The following is a 17,663-nucleotide window of genomic DNA, read 5'->3' on the forward strand; positions in this document are numbered from 1 at the left end:
TATGCTTGAGCAGAATACTCATTATTTTTAAGTGTAGTAGGCCTGAGATTTGCTGCAAAGATTTGATGAGTGTATTGTGCATACTTTGGTTTGGGTGCCGCTAATCACTGTGTCTAGCAAGTGAACAAAAGAACACCTGGTATTAGTTGGGGACAATGATGCTTTAATGGTCTAACACAAAGGACTATTACAAAAAGAGTATCAAGATCATAAAAGGCTAAGCCTATCAGATCTGGAGCTGTCGCTTTCTTGTTGAAATGAACTAAAATTCTCCAGATGATGACGAAAATCTTTGTATGCCACATTTTCAATCGCAGTTTGTGTTGTTGTTGCTGGCCCATTGTTCCCTAGCATGAGCAGACACACGCAAGATAAGTCCTTGGGCCGTTATGGAAGCGTACAAAAGACCTGCGTATTCCTTTGTCTTTCTCTGTTATGACAGTGAAACTGAAAGTCCCCATGCAGATGACAAAGCGACAGTGTTTCACACCCTTGTGATAGCCACCGTCAAGAGCACTTCTTGTGTGTGTCCCAAATCCTGGCCACTGGTAAGGTGTGAATAAGAATCTGAATGTGTGAATAACCATTGAGCACAGATTATCTCCAAGAGCATGCTAATTGCATTCTAATTGAAATAGGTTGCATTTTCCCAGCTATGGTGGTGCTATAGGGGAGATCATTAAGAATTTATTGTGTTAGCGATCAGTCATGTGCCGGGGACAAATGAAGTGAGACGTGGAGGCACTGAGGCGTGAAGAAGGTGGGACTTGCAATCAATAGGTCACAACAACTCACCAGAATTACTCATTCTGGGACGTGTTAACCTTGGCCACTGCGGCCATCATTCTCCGGCCATCATTCTCGGCGACGTCCTACAGATCCTCTTATGTACGTGAGAGAGAAAACGACTAGTCTGTACTGGGCTCCGTAGATTGCTGGAAGAATAATAGTAGAAATTGGCCAAATAAACAGATTATCATAACATGCCAGAGGAGTTAGCTGGTCGAAATTCAGGGATCTCCCTAAAGAATGGTACAGTGGCGCTCCTCCATCCTGTTCTTATCCCAGCTCCATCCTGTTGATTTTCAAAGTTAGGGCTTTTTTTCCAATTTTTACCCAGCAAAGCCTGTAATTTTGCTCAAAACTAGAAATTTTAGGTGTAAAGCTGAAGTTGCAGAAAATAACTTCCATTATGTCTGAAAAAGGCAACATCCACTCTCCTTTTGAGAGTTGTGCGCCCCCTCCAGACCTCCCCCCTCACGACACGTACCCTGTGCCCGGCACCCTCCCCCCATCCTGCTATATATTTCTGGGGAGATCCCTGGAAATTTGTAGGTTGCATATTGTATTTTCAGCCAGTTAATGCCTCTAGCATGTTATATCTGTCTGTATTTCACTGAGTATTTGGTATTTGGCCAATTTCTACTACCGGTATTCTTCCAGCAGCCTATGGAGGCTGGTAGAGGCTAGGAAAAGGCAGATCATTTGCATGTTGTCCCAGCATCGAGAAATGAGCACATAATGACTGTAATTTCGATTTCATGATTTGTCGCGTCATCTATATGCAGATGCAGCAATTTTAAAGCCAAGGTTGCTCTAACTAAAGTCTAAGTGAAGGCAAATTGGAATCGCAAGTTTTATTGCATAGTTTTCGTGTTACAGCTTGCGAGGCGAATTCTTTGCAAGAATGTGAATTAGGACGAGGTTGTATGGTGAATGCACAAAACGTGGCAACAGCAGACTTTCGGAAGGATTGCTTATAAATAATGCAGTAGATTCTGGGTGCGTTGGTGGCTATCATCTGTAAATGGTCCGTCCTGACTGATACAGGGGTATAATTGTGTCGCTATGATGTGTTAAGAGATGCCAGCTTCTGATATGCTGTGTTGAGGCGTTGCTTCTTGGTTTGTGCATGTTTATAGTATCCCCCATAGATGTAGAGAATGATATACCTTACGGCATGTATATTTACATTGGTAGATTAATCATCTACCTGTTTATCACTTCAAATAATAACAGTACTTTTGGGGGTGTCTGCTATAGATTTTTTTCTTTCTGACAGACCTATAGTGCAGAGGTTTGATAATGGTAACCTGCAGTCCCGATGATTTTGGGGAGGAATTATACAGACATGTACAAAAATGTAGTTTCAAAATGTTTTATTTACACACTAAAATAATTTTCTTTATTCGTTTTGTATCCTTTTGCTCAAGTTTGATATTGTATGTACAGTATATATATGATATGAAATATTCTATTTACATTTTATTTTATTGATATTTTTGTTGCTCTGAAACCCTAATATCTATCTTCTCAGCACAATTTGCTTTAATTTACACACAAATCCCCATGAAATCCCTAATGGTCCACGCTGTCTCCTGATAATCATCTTTTACGGTTTACTCTGCAGAAGTTGCAGCTGTCATCTCGGAGGAAGGCTGAGCCGGTGATTGTGATTGATGGTAGCGACAGCGAGACGGAGTCAGCGAGAAGTTCTGGTAGTCGTGGGACCGTCGCGCCGACGCATGTCTCCTCTCCTGGGTCTCAGTCAGGAGGGGGTGCGTCCGACACAGGTGAGGCTGGGCTGGACCATTTTTTAATCTTGGAGGGGGTACTCGGGTAGCCTTTTAGACTTATAAAATGGTACAAACTGCTTTCTCTGCTCAGCACTCAGCATTTGGGAAACAGTATGGTAGGTGAACACACACTACTACAGTGGACTAGCCCCCTGCTGTAGCCTGTGGTGATTCCACACAGTTGTGTGGCCCAGGGGCTACTGAAAAGAAGATGGGCACCACCCTTTGCACCGTCTGGTGCGGGAGGACTTGATAGCTTTAACTTTTAACTCAGCTAGCCTGGGTGCCATTAGATTACTACCAGGGACCCTAAACTCGCTTCCCTGAAAAATGATTTTTTTTATAGGGAAGTAAGTATCAAAGACCCAGTTTTAATCACATGCCACCCGTGTTAGCTCCGCTGAAAGTCTATGGCTAGTGCTTTGTTTGTTTGATCCACATAACTGATAAACCGCCTTTAAGCGTTACACACCAGTTTTGTACACTGGGTACAAGCTATGTAAGACCAGATTGATGGATTTGATCCCTTCACACCTGGATGGACCCCTACTCTTTTTGATAAGTGTGTTGGGTTCTTTAACGTGTGCTAGTGTTAGGTATGGCTCTCCTCAAACATGGGGCCTCTGGCTTTACGTCCCAGAGGACGTCCCTACCAAAGCTAGGTACTAGTACTTTTTTTACCTGAGTAGAGTAAGGTAATAGGTGTTACATGCTTCTTCCAGGGGTACAACATTAAGGCCTGCCAGGCATTCGAACCCAGAACCTTTAGATCCTATGTCAACATCCCTTGGCACAAAACCACCTTGCCGCCTTATGGAGCCAACAGTTTATGCTAATGTCTTGTTATCAGCTTCTGTGATAGCCAGCACGTAGGCCATGTGTCCCTAGTAGTGCATCGCCACAAGTGATATATTTTCTTGTGAACCTTCATCGTCACCATCCTTATCACAACGATCACCCTCCTGCCAGACCTGTTAACCTTCTCCCTGCCGCCTAACTCTGTAACCAATAGAGAATGGGGTGCCAAACGGCTACTTCAGTGTGCTAAAGGTTAACCTTATCAATTCTTGGATAGCAATGCCACTACATTTCATTTATGTTCCTATATACACCAAGTTCACCAATTTGGGTAGCATTTCTGTTATTCTGACATAGACATAACAGTTTCTGTTGCATACAAACATGCAGTAGCTAAAAGCATGGGATACAGAAACTGTTAGGTCTATCTTAGAATGACAGAAACTGTACCAAATTGGTGAACTTGAATGTTTCATGGTATGTTAGTATCGTGTTACTGACCCATTCCCCAGTGAGAGGGAGATTGTTGTTGTAGACTGAACCTGACCTTGACTCTTATGTTGTTTGTGTAGCGAGAGTGACAGCAGCGGTATGTGCTGTCAGTCAGAGGAGAGGTCCTAAAGTTCAATCCACCTCCTGTGTAACCTCAGTCACTGTGGTCATGTTTTCTCTTAACCTCAGAAAAATGATAGGAATGTGATTGGTTTTTCTGAAGTTCATTATTAATATTGCTAGTTAAGGACTTGATTGTCGGTGTATGTTTGTTTGTTTCGCATTAACGGTAAAAGGCCACCAGGCACAACAAATTAGTAGCTTGAGTTGAGCAAGCTGTGTGTAAGACCAAACTCTTAGGTTTGTTCCACTCACACTGGGAAGGAACCCTCCTACTTTCAATAGGATTCAGGTGAAATCTTTAACATGCTTAAGGTGCGACTCCCCGGCTTAACATCCCATCTGAGAGGATGCTAGATACCATTTTCACCTGAGTCAAGTCAGAAAATAGTTGTTAACTGCCTTTCCCAATTAGGCCAAGGTTAGGCTAAGGATTCGATACAGAGCAGTCTTCTCGCCAGGCCTTTTCAGCATAGGGGCCCCCTATGCTGTGATTTGGACCCCCTATGCTGTGGTCTGGACCCCTATGCTGTGTTTCAACCAGCATAGGGGTGTTTCTTTCTGGGAAGAACCTTGTGACCCTTCATGAATCTTATAAAAAGTTCATATTTGGCTTTAGAATGCGGCTGTGACAAACTTAACTTCACAAAATTTATCACTCAAAATGCAGGAAATAGTGTCTCCTTGGCTTATGAATTTAAGAATTTTCGGGGGGAACATGCCAGACTCCCTACTATGGTCATATCTCCGGCCCTCTATGTGTGACTTGTGCTGCGTAAAGTTGGCCTTCTGTACCTGACCCCTATGCTGTGAAAAAATCCTGGTGAGAACACTGCAGAGCCTTCAGGTACTACGTCAACAACCCTAACCACAAGACCACCTTGCCAACATGCATGTATGTGTGTTGAAAAATGTAGTACCATACTAGCATCCAAACAATAGCTGACAAGGAGGTGTTGCATGAAATATGGAAAATCAAATAAAAGCTTGGAATTGAGTGGTAGCTGTAACTACCAGGCCGAGAGAATGATTGGGGAAACTCTTTTGTCACTGTATTAGTTGATAAATGCCTCACTGGAATGTTGAATTGGTTGAAAGAAGGTCTTGAAGTACATCTTGTCGCATGGGGCTTGAGCATTGAAGTGAGGTGCTATTGTTTCCAGCATCAGCTTAGCTAGCAGCTGATACAACAGAGAATGGCAACCCACTTTCTCCCAGAAGCCCCACCTAGCAGAACGTGGCAGAACTGCAGTGAGGAGATCGCTTCTATTGCAGCAGTCCATGCGTGACTGTGTTATTTGCCGTTTAGGAAGGGTGCAGTTTATAACCATTACAGTTGCCACCCCAGCCCACACTTGCCCCGCAAGGAATTGACGCATACTACCCGGCTGCCGCTCTAGACCCCGGCAGACATAACCTATGCGTTATTAATCTCTTTCTGTAAGTGGGTTTAACGACATCGCTTTTGCACAGGTTTCGCCCTACCTATAACCCGCTGGGATAGATCTACATTAAATTTTGCATTTTTTTTTGGCTACGCAGCCAAGGTACGTTCGACGGAGCATATACAGTCATTACTCGCGATTGGGTCAATAAGCCGAGGAAAGAAACGTTACAGATGGATGGCTCCGCCCAAATGCATGCCCAGAGCTATTTCCATAACATTATCCACGGCCATGGATGTGCTCGCACCTATCTACCCCCATCGCAGAAAAGCACTTTAAGGGTGTCCGATCGGGTCGGACTCTCCTTCCATAAAGCAAGGTTACTTTCCCTTTTTAGGGTCTTGGAGCCATTTAGGTGGGCCTGATTTATCTGTGGGAGGCAGCCCCAGGTAATATCAGACACAAAGAGCGGCCGTTCCTGGTTGATTTGTGGGAACCGGGAAGTGATACTGCGTTTTGGACTGATGGGTCTGTAGATGATACATAGTGATTGTGCCGGGCACGTCTATTGATCGTACAGTTTTTTGTTTCACCCCTGGATCCGTTAATACAGAAATTGACCCGGCAGAAAATGTGTTGGGAGGAATTTACTGTCCCATCTTTTATGGTGACTTTTCGACCTGTATCTTTTCTATTTGCTTCTGTGCAAGTGTTATTTCATGTGTTTTTAGAAACCCAAAGCAATGTAGTGTGTGATTTGTATATGCCAAAGCTGAGTGGTTCACTTGCAGAATAATGAAATTACTGCTGCACTTATAAAAAAAAGATATAGTGGATTGGCATCAGATATGAAGGAGCAGGAGAAAAATTAAAGATTGAACCACATAGTCAATTTGCTCTACAGTCAAACCTGTACAAGTGGCCCCCTCAACATAAAGACCACCTGGCCGATGTGACTCTTTTTTGTGGTCCCTTGGATAATTTTTCCCACTAACAGAAACATTAAGAATCCTGTCTAGTGTGACCATCTGTCCACAAAGACCAGATTTTTTGAGTCACCCGAGTGGCCCTCTTGGACAGGTTTGACTGTATTATGATGCAGTACAGGTCTTGCCCTTTGAAGGCTTATAAAGACTGCATTTCTTAAGTCATCCCATGGTCATGGTTGTATAGCGAGGCGCCACCCATCAGAATGCACAAACAGAGACGTTTTTGTCACTCCGCGCCCCTGAGCTCCTTTTATCGTATTGACCCCTCGACCTGGCTGGAAAAAAGTGGTGAACAGCGACACGCAAGTCGGTATTCATGGAGTAAGTGCACTTAGCAATCGCCGCACAACCCACCAAATATGCTTCACACATTGCACTTCCACCCCAATAAAGTCGACGCTCTCCTAACTGTTAATCAGTTGTACTTCTCTATTGGCTGTTACCGGGGAACGTTTTTTTTTGCCATTTAAGCTCTTTCCAACAAGCAGTTTACTTCCTGGCCTTAATCTGTTAACAGTGCCCCCACTGCAGTAGTGGCAGGGGAGAGATTTACTACATTTACTGCCAGCAATAGCCACAAGTGGTGTTCTATAACCCTGGTGATGGGCATCAGCCTGATTGGTAACGGCCCCAGCAGACGTGCAGTCATGTGGAAGCAATAGGACCAGGAAGCGTTCCTCGGTGGGGAATTAAAACCGGGAGAGGCCCTGCCGTTATCTTTTCTCCGTCATTTACCTGAGTGCCCGCCTCCTGTTTGAGAGGGAAAGTAATTGAGGCGCATTAGGTTAAACACAGTCCAAGGGGAGGCAGAGCCAGGGTTTGGCGATGTGAAAAACGACAGCCCGGCACTACGTGATACGGCACCTGCCAGGCAAGCCCTTGGCCCCTGCTATTACAGGGTGATGTCTTCAGTTGACAGGGCACAGCAGGGAGCAAATGCTGAGGGCACGTCACTAGGGGCCAGGGCCACGAAATCCCACATTACCAGACCTGCCTGTCTAGATTTAGCAATTAGGGAACAGCATGTGTGAGAGACAGAGGTAACCTTTTCAACTGCCAATAGGTCACCGCAAGGCCCTGGCCTGGTGGATGTTATAGTTGTGATAGGATGGCTAGCTGTGGTTATCTGAACCCACCGAGCATTCTTCACTTGAGCCTTGCCAGGGAAGATGGCCCGTCCACTTTGCCGGACGCAGGGGTGGGGATTTTAGGGAGGCGTTTTACCCCCGACGTTGTGCGCGTCAAGTTAGGCCTAACCAGCTTTCAATCCGGTAATAGATTTTCGTGCCCAGGGGGAATAAATTAGATCAGGTTGGCTGGTGCCAATCTGCGATTATGGCACCCATTATCCCTGCAGTAATGCAAATTTCTCTGATTATTGGTTCGGTTGTGGCGGCTTTGACGGTGTACACGGTGTGTCATGAGATGAGTTGGTTGATGCACTTCCTGCATTTATTAATATTAATAATCATTTTTCAGGCATGGAAAGGGCAGGTCAGCTCCATTTAGCCAGGGAAAATTGCATTGGCGATAAATCATACGTCTATGATAATGCCCGGATTGATGCGACGGGGCAGGGCCCATCTTCCCGTTATCTTTCCGGCGCTACGAACGCTGCAGGGTGCGCGATGCATCTGCACCCGGGAAGGATCCCTCCTTACGCCATCGCTTGTAATGCCTACTTACAGGCGAGTGATCAATGGATTATGTGGGACGTAGTATAATGGAAGGGAAATGTTCCGGGCGGCAACACAACCAAGCCGCACGTCACGTCTTGTTTCGCAGAGAATGCCTATTGTGTGCTACAGAGAGCTTAGTGTGTGATCTCTGGTTCAACGGGCAAGGAAGGCAGGGGCACCACATTGTAGATTTCAGATAAAATTGTATTGAATGCTCCCTGGCACGGCACTACTTTCTATCATGGCATGATTTCATTGGGACGGCCATTATGCAGAGTGATCGGTGTAATGTGCCAATTGATGTTGATTATCCTCAGGGAAATGAAACATCTGCCTGTTTGTTCTGCAGAGTTATGATAGGCCATGCCACTTTTACCACGGGGGTGGGCCAGGGCCGAGGGGTTCCAGTGGGCTCTCGTTGTCATTCCAAGCCTTACCGAAAATCAACAAAGGATGTGGCTCGGCAAGCAGGATGAAGGATTATTTGAGATTTGTGCCCCTGGTGTAGCCGGCACCTAGGTGATATTTGCTGTGCCAACAATGGGCCCGGCCCCCCCTCAAGTAGAGTGACCCCTTCCAGTAACCTCCGGCAGTCGACAGGTCCCATTAAAGCTCTATTTGTTGGTCGAGCAATCAAAGTTGATATATGCGGGTGAAAAGTTGCGTGGTTCATTGTGATACAAGGAAGGCCACACGCCGATGGGAGGACGGCCATGGCGGGACGCAATGGAAGCTTCTTCCTCCCAGACATGACCTTCAGCTTGTTTAACCTGCATCCCTACCCACCTTTAAACGGTAAGCTTTTCTTGGCTCGTTTTGTGGTCGATGTCGCGACATATTTGCCCCAGCCTGAGGGTGACCTCTGAGAGGAACCTTTTGTTTGGTGTGGCTGGAAGCCACTGGGGCAGCGGGCATTGTTGTGGAGGGCCACGTCGTCCTTTGTGTAAAATCACCTGGACAAAAGTCAGTCATGACGCACGTTGTAATCAACCTCCTCGGAACAAGTGTCGCGGTTCTGTTATCCCCGATTCCATTTGTCGATTTATCTACCGTTTTCGAACCCCTGAAGGAGTTGCCACGGGCGATGTACAAATTGGTCGAGCTGTACGGTGTAATAATTGATTGTGAAATATTTGGTTTATTTATTTAATGCGTCTGGGCGTATGCTTTGTTGTTAACCACCCAAGGCGGGAGCGTGGTACCTTGCTCTGCTAATTAGGGCAGAGGCATGTACAGGGGAGAGGTAAATTTTGTGTCCTAAATACCTCCTAGGGTGTCAGCTTACACTCAAGGTGATGTCTATCGGAGGTCATGCACTGAATATTTATTTCCCCAACCCTGTCACCTTAGATGTCTTTCACAGTCCGTTCCTCAGGTCTGACATAGGCATGCTCAATTATTAGCCCCGAATTCATTTGTCCCAGAGTCATTTCCATAATTCAATAATATGGGGATTGAATTGGGGAGGACGAAGCAACAGTTCCCAGGCCCATGATGGAAAATCAATGGCTTGCTGCATGAAGAGGGCTAATAGGCTTTCTCACCGATGATTTTAACTCCCTGCTGTTGCCCAAGACTGTTCCTGCCCCACTCTCTGTATGTATTATCTAATGCCACGCATGAGGAGTCACCAACGCCCCATTACCAGGTAACTGAGACAACTTTCACAGCAAAACGTGGCCTGAATGCAGGGTGTCGTCGGTGTCCGTTATCCTGACCCTTTTTCGGAAACAGGAATTCTCGAACACTTCTCCATGACTCCTTTTGTGTAGGTTATGAAATATTAAAGAGATTGGTTTTAGGTGTACAGGTGTTTTGCTTGTGACCCGCCGCCGTAAATGTCAGGCGGGCACGAGGGATTGGGTTCTGGCTTAAAGCCTGGTTAATGGAGCATGATGGAAATGAGTATTCTTGTAAAGCCAGCTTGTCTTCAAGTATGTTCTCCCCGCGTTTCGGGCCAGCAGTTCAGAGCAAAACAGGAAGGGCTGTGACATTGGAGGTGGTTAGGGGTGAAATCCCATACCAGTTGAACCCGGTTACAGGGGCCGGTTTTGTTTTCCCCAAACAAGCCATGCTTTGGGAACAGAGCTGACAGGCCTGCGCATGTTTTGCGTGGTATATCAACCCCGCAGGCAATCAATGTTCTAAAATTGATTACACCATATTGATCAGCAGAGAGGGGGGGGGGAGGTGGGATCAGTCGACAACTCCCTTCCAATTACGGCTCTAGACGAACCTGTGGCTTTTACCACCTCCCTGGGGAATAGTGAAATGATAATCAATAAAATTAGGAGGCATCTGACAACTGAGGTTGGTCGAATTACAACGGACATGGAGGGGACCGAACGTTGTGCAGGTTGTGCAGGTTTGCGTGGGAGATTGTCAGGGATCAGTAGCTATCTGCATGCTTGCCACACTCTCACTGTTGATCTAACCCTGCCCGTTAGCATGGGCCGATACCTCTCAACAAGCCTGCGTCATTGATCAAACAATGGCAGATGTTCCAACAAAGTGTTCTCAAGCCCTCCGCAGCGGATTAACCGACGATATGTCACTGATTTTTACAGGGGAGGAAGGTTCTAGGTTTGGGTGTAGCACCACCGGCTGGTTCCTGTCAGCGGAGAGTGATGTCACGAGCCGGTAAAACACATTCTTCAGATAACATTGGGTAGAGAGCTGATCCACGGTGTTACCTTGGACTATCCCATTTGTCATCCGTCGTGGGTATCCTAGCATGACAATAAACCCCCTCTGAAAGCAAATTCATTAGTTCTGTTAGAGCAGAAATGTTAGATTGCGTCATGAAATATTCATGGTTGCTGTTGGTTGTGAGGTGACAGAAGGCTTCTATTCTTGTGGCTGGCTTGTTAGAGGCAATTAAATGTCTTTAAAGGGACTTAGGCCATTGAGGTTATTATTGGCCCCTTTGTTTGATAGAGCAGGTGGGGGAAATACCAATCAGGGGTCAATATAAATGGACCACATTAGATACACAATGGTGTGGGGGTGGGGCGGTCAAGGCTGTATTTGATGTTTGATGTTTTGTTATTAGTCTTGAAAATCTAATCTACTCCTCCTGGCTTCATAAAAACGCAGAGCTTGCAAACATATGAATTATAATTACAGTACAAAAAGCCAAAAACATGAAACGAACATGCGTATGACTACAACACACATTAAACTATTTGATGTGGTTAGTGGCTGAGGAGGATGTTGACAACTGTCTCAATGGCATGGTGAAACACACCAGAGGTCGAAGGGGTCAGAGGTTACCCGGGAGACCTTGTCTGGTGCCTTGTTGCCATGAAGGGAAAGCATTTTGTCGTGTTTGTTTGTGTAGCGTCCGACATTTCGGGCACCTGGTCCTCCCGGGCGAGGCTTTGATTGGTGCGAGAGTACTTAGCTGCCAGCTGGATCAATTATATCCACTCCCCACCTAACCCAGCGCCCGTATCAGCCATTAATTGCGGGATTCTATTGCGCACTAGGTCAACCGGGGCCTCACATGCCTCCAACATCTCAAGTAACTGGCTGGCTCCAGACACTTCCCAGGTTGGCATTTATACCTTGCCAAGAAATGGTGTATGTAATCACGCCACTTGTGTTATGCTAGCCTGGTAGGCGAGGATTTCCTCCCGAGCGGATGCGTGCCCTGCAATTGCACTTACAGAAGGGCACGTAGGGTTGTGTTCCGTTTAAGCCGAGCTCAGACAAGGCGAGGTCAGAAAAACGATAAAGTACAGTACGGCAGTGCTTGGCCGGTGTCCGCCGCTTGCCAAGAGGCCCGGCTGAAGAGGTTTTCGTGGTGTGATAGTGCTAGTCAAACATCACCCCCTGCTCCTGGCAACTAATAGTTAGGAAACAGGTGGTTCGTCTGGCGCCACATAAACAAGACAAATTGGCTTTGTACAGTGGGGTGCTCTTATGTGATTTGGGTGAATAAACAGCAGGGTAAAATATTTGCCTGGCAGCATTCCATCTTATCATCACCTTCCCCTTGTGAGCAAGGCAGGAAGCTGTCAGAAAAAAAACATCTTGTTTCAATTTCCAGCCAGGCCGTGTTGGAAATGTCTGTCGGAATTGACAGGGAACAATCTGTAACTGTCAATCATGGCAGCGCATCACCCCCTGTGGGAGGAGCCTTGGAGGGTGACCTTTCTCAGATCGTTAGCCGTTATCTTAGCACATCCTTGATTGTTATCTCTTTGTCAGGCCCCTGTTTGAGTGTGAATCTGCTACCGTCCTAATGGGTTGGCCTGTAAATTCCCCCACTTTATCAGACTGTGCAATCTCCATTGATTTGTAGCTGTACAGCTGCTTGTATCATGGTCCGTTCCCACAGCATTGATATTCCATTGACGAGCAAGGTGCTATCGTAAACTGGATCTCTTCCCAGCAGAAGGTATGATGTATGTTGTTACTCTATACCGCGATCGATACAGAAAACGGGCGCCGGTTTCGCATGTAATCTGTATCAGGGCGAACCTGCACTTGAACTAGCAGAGGCATTACTTTGCTCTTGGGCGAAGACCAATATCTAGTTCCTGTGTCGTATTGTAAATGTGTGGACGTAATTGATATATCAGAGAGCCCCTGTTCACAATGTATAACCCGCGGTGCAATGGCTTGATGTCTTTCCCTCCTGACATTTTTAGTGCGGCGTACTCCGAAATGGCTCCTTTGAGGTAATGGCTGCGTAATCAAAGCCTTTTACGCCGGGCGTATATTCCACCGCTTCTAATTCTGATGGTGAATGATTCAATAGTCGGGCTGTATAATTTGATAAATGTGGCATTTTCATGCTCAGTCACGACGCTTTCCTGAGTCATCTCTTTGCAGCTGAGGCCATTAGTCAATTTAATCCCCCGATTTTGTAATAATCTAGTACCAGGAAGGCGTCTTGAGTGCTTGAGATGGTGTTTTTATAATGATTACTGATGCGAGCCTCTGTGATTTGTAGTCTCCGCTTACGGTGCGTGTGGGCGGTAAGAGATATGATGTGCCCTTGACTTTTGCACAGAGCCCAGCAGATAAAGCATCTTATCATTGCAGATTCCTCCTCCCTGGAGATCTTGTTATTTCGTGACGGCGTCACTTCCGAATCCCGAGTGCATCCCCTTGTCAGACACTTGCAGGAAAGAGGTGTAGAAATTATGCTTACTGAGACTGTGAGAGATTGAAAATGATGTATGCAGTTGATACGCCAAAAGGATTAAGTGTTTGTCCATGACCAATGCTCAGACCAAGCCATGTCGGTTGATCCGATATGCAATGATGTTGATAAATCAAACCGATACTGGGCGTAAGACTAAGAGATGTTGGGGTTTTTTTCAACATCCTTTGTCAGACATGGTTTTGATAAAGGCATGAAAACGACTGTGAAATAGATCATAATGGAATTAGAATCAATCCAGAGATTTGTATGTTGCTGCTGAAGGCATGCTAATATGATCAAACAGCATTAGCATGGGCTTCAAATTTGTAAGGCCTAACAAAGAGATTGTTGTGCTTCTGGTTACCCCATCAACCCTAGCAAAAAACTGCCAACCCCAGCCTTTTTTTTTTATTGGCCACTAGCAAGGTAACAGTACTTCACATTTTGGATCTCAGGTCTGAGTGATGAAAATTCAAACAGAATCCAAGAAGTCTTGAACATTTTCTTGCAGACTTCCTGTATTTCACCCTCTGTTAACAGATAAAGGCTTTGAGTTTGAACAGTTCGTATATTGCAAACATTGTACTTCTTTGTTTATTAATATCAAACTATTTGTAGGGTCGTTGTGTTATCGGAAGAAATCTTTTCATGTAAATGGTAATACCTACCTACCAACCCCAATATTTTCGGTACCGTAACCAGAAACATACCGTAACCAGAAACAAACTTTTTTCGTAGGCCTAGATATCATGGTTTTTAGCGCAACACCCCTGCCATCTGGCGCTTTTATCTTGCTTACCCAGCTGCTGGTTGTTCACCTGCGTTCTCATATTTAATCTACGCGGCAGGCACGACGACATGCCCTTTCATCCACACCTTTTGTATATTTAGTGTTACCACACAAAGCTAACGACAACAAAACAACGCAGTTAAAAGATAACATCGGGCGGCCCTTACGCTCATTGTGTCGTCGGTGAATGAAGTGTGGGTTGGGATTGTTTAGTCTACCAGAGCCGTGCCCCGTCCGTTGTGTTTGTTGTAAATAAGGATATAGACCCAGCCAGCAGGTTTATTGGCGGACGTGTTGTTCAAATAACCCGGCACGGACTGTTTGCTCGGTGCGACAATCGCAAACACTCTCCCTCTCTGAAGTCTGTGTAAGCTGAAGCAGGGGATTGTGTACAGAATGCAACTCCCGGCACCTGGTAGCCTGCTTTGGGTGGATTATAAAAGTCACCCGTTTGTTCACCTTCAATTTCAAGGTTGCGAAGTAACCGCGTTCTAAGAAAAGTGCAGACAAGACAGGACCGTGATCGTGTCTCCGAAAGAGCCGAAATTAAAATGTGCCAGAAACGACTTGGGAACCCACCAGTCTTACCAAACATGGGGCACGAAAAGTATTATTGATGGCGCAGCAGTGACGGATGATGAATATATATGTTTGTGCAGCGGAGTAGAAGCAGGCATTTCCGCCGGTTATTGGGATGGATTTCTATGACTACAGTTTCAATGATGCGTAAAAGTCACAGCTCCGACAACTGGGACTCCTGTAATGGAGAGTGAAAGCGTATAAAGTCAGAACGTGTCGAGCACAATAAACATCGTTCAAGGCACGACAAACATTGGGCAATAGATGAAAGAAAGATCGATGGCAGTCTGTTTTTTCTGTGTGCTTTTTTAATTTGCTTTCTGACAGAGACAAGGACAATGTAGCACTGCACTCAAGTTAGTAACTTATTCTAACAGTTCCACATGCAAAGAACAATAAGTTTGATATGGTACAGGTAGTCCCATAACAGTAGGGTCAATGGGTTGTTATCGACAGTGTCTAGGGCACGGTATTGGAAGGCAGAGCCCATCCCTCTTCTTTCACCATTTTTTACCTTCCCAACCTTAATCAGACTAAGTAAAGTCGTGTCAACTTTGTTTGTTTACCATGTACGTTTTGTGTTGACCTGCAGGCCTAAAGCCGCCCCCACTGACCATGGTAGCAACGCCTACTCATCCAACATCGAGTGTTTCTCCACTTCACCAACGGTCGCTAGGTGGCGCCCCTTCCGTTACCGCAGGCAGCTCTTCTCACAATGGTGGTGCTTCCAGCTTCGCCGCTGCACTAAGGAAGCTCGCCAAACAAGCTACTGATCCACCAGGTATTCAAGGGTAACAACTGCATGCAGAGTAGAGTTGGGCAAGTTTTGACAAATTCACTGACCCTTAGGTCAAGTCGATAAAAGATCTACTGGCCCGAACCAACTTTTCACTGGCCCGAAATTTAGATTCATTTTTACTTGCAGCAAGGAAATCTTTTTATGTTTCAGTAAAAAAAAAAAAGTTAAATGTATGTAACAATATGCTGTATGATAGTGTACAATAGTAACTTTTTAATAGTAATTAAGACTAATTCGTAACAGTACACAAATATCAGGGTGCACAGGTACACCCACAGTCTAGGTGCACGAAAGTGCATATGCACCCAGTATTTCAAGGCCCTGTGTTAACATGCATGTAATAATGATAATAATGGGGTTTTATTCAGAGAACATTTGGCAGCCCAAGAGCTGAATTACATGTTCTGTACATTAAAACAAAGTTAAGTTTACATGTGACACATTGACTATCATACTAGTAACTAAAGTTTGTCGTGGCTTACAACTGGTTAGAAGTAGACCAGAGACTGAACTTGCGGGAACCGAACTCTGACCCCGGTCGTTCCATTCTACTGTAGGGATGTACGTTGTGGAGTTCTACACTAACATACAAGACTAACATAGTTAACGAGTTAAAAATGTCATTACCCTCTGTGCCACACCAGCTCCAGGGTTGGTTCCTGAGCACGTTCCCTCTCCCCCTCGAGTCGGAAGCCACAGTCCGGCCGCAGCGAGGCCGCCAAGTCGCCAGGGGTCGTCCTCTCTGACGGGACACCAGTCCTCATCCCCCCGACTTGGGGCAGCCCTGTCCTACAGCAGCACAGGAGAGAGAAGAAAGGTAACTCAATACAGTTCTGGAATACTGTAGATTTTTTCAGGTTTGGAGGGTCTTAACTTCATTTTAGGGAGGAAAGGGAGGCATTGACTCAGGGCAGTCTCCAGAAACTTGCCTGTTGGGATGGAAAACACCCCATTCATCCAAAAAATCTGAACTTCATGACATGAGAGCAATGAACATGTACTTTTGTAGGCTTAAAATGATAGATTTAACAACCACAATTAACAAACAAAATTTTAAGCTGGAGACAGCCCTGCATTCACTGCACTTTTAAGTCTGTCTCCAGCTTAGAATTTTAAAAGTTTGCAGTAGGCACTCAGAGTGCATTAATGGGGCAAATGTTCACTATGGAGCAAGTGTGATGATTTTACATGCAGTCTGTTGGCATAACTATGGCAGTGTTTTTAATGTAGAAAGTACTAGAATCTCTGTGGTTTTCTTCTGTCAGAGTTCTGAGAGGCCACCGTCCAGGGAACGTAGTAGCCATTCCAGCAAGTCGTCAGATTCCAACCACCCGCCCACAGTCAAGACTGAAAAAGTGACCCCCGGACCCTCGACTGGACAACAGAGAACCACCCCAGCTAGCCAGTCCTCAGACCTCGGGGTACCGCACAGGTGAGTGGTGCTGCATACTCGAAACTTTCTGGTTCGATTATCTCTATTCCAGTTCATTTCTATAGCTTGTCACTTGTTTATGAAAAAGCCTTGTTAAAGACTAAGCCTATAGTTGTTTGTAGGTTGAAATGTGGGCTGTAGGAAAGCTAAGTAGTACTAAGGTATGGAAAAAGCATCATTCTCCATCCAAGAATTATGTATTGAAGCCTACCAGAAAGAGATATTATGGATGCTACGGAAAACTTTGGCAACATTCAGGCACAAATTTTTGTTCTTGATATTCTTACGGCGCAGAACATGTACATGTCATCATTTAATCTTACGCTACGACCCTTCAAAACCAAGTGGCTTTTCTGCAAGATCTGGAAACCCTGTTGAACTCCTTTTTTCCACAAGCAGGCCGATACCGTACCACCTCGCACTTGAGGCGATGTCCAAACACACGTCGTCTCAAGTAACTGACTACCTCTTTTAGTCTGGGGTGCAGGGCTATCTCCAGGACATGTCCCTCCGTCCCAGGACGGAAATTTGCTTGCTGGGACGGAAAAAAATGTCACCCAGTCAGTCCCCAAAATGGGAACTCCATGACATAAAATTGATGAAAATGCATCTTTGTAGGCTTAAAACGACAGATTTAACAACAAAAATTAAAAAAATTTGATCCCAAAGAACGAGTGGGACGGAAAAACACGTAAAGCTGGAGACAGCCCCGCTGCGACGGCTTTTCTGCAGGCCTTTTTTGACGGTCTCTGTTTTTTACCTCAAGCAGGCCGATACCCCACCACCTCGCACTTGAGGAGATGTGCAATCACATTTCGTCCTAAGTAACTGACTACCTCTTTTAGTCTGCGGCTGGTTTTCTGAAGGCT

At 45.5% G+C, this 17,663-nt stretch overlaps 1 protein-coding gene across 4 annotated transcripts in view; it reads left to right on the forward strand.

Annotated features, from left to right (window-relative positions):
- LOC136438858 (genetic suppressor element 1-like) overlaps positions 1–17,663 on the forward strand; it is a 52,943-nt gene that overhangs the window by 18,584 nt on the left and 16,696 nt on the right. For all 4 annotated transcript variants that reach the window (XM_066433865.1, XM_066433867.1, XM_066433866.1 and 1 more), the window contains exons 2-5: positions 2,411–2,573; positions 15,156–15,344; positions 16,007–16,179; positions 16,628–16,794. In XM_066433865.1, coding sequence (XP_066289962.1) covers positions 2,411–2,573; positions 15,156–15,344; positions 16,007–16,179; positions 16,628–16,794 — 692 coding nt within the window. The remainder of the gene's footprint in view (positions 1–2,410; positions 2,574–15,155; positions 15,345–16,006; positions 16,180–16,627; positions 16,795–17,663) is intronic.

The sequence above is a fragment of the Branchiostoma lanceolatum genome, chromosome 7 (genome assembly GCF_035083965.1).
Source record: "Branchiostoma lanceolatum isolate klBraLanc5 chromosome 7, klBraLanc5.hap2, whole genome shotgun sequence".
In the NCBI taxonomy this organism is placed as follows: Eukaryota; Metazoa; Chordata; class Leptocardii; order Amphioxiformes; family Branchiostomatidae; genus Branchiostoma; species Branchiostoma lanceolatum.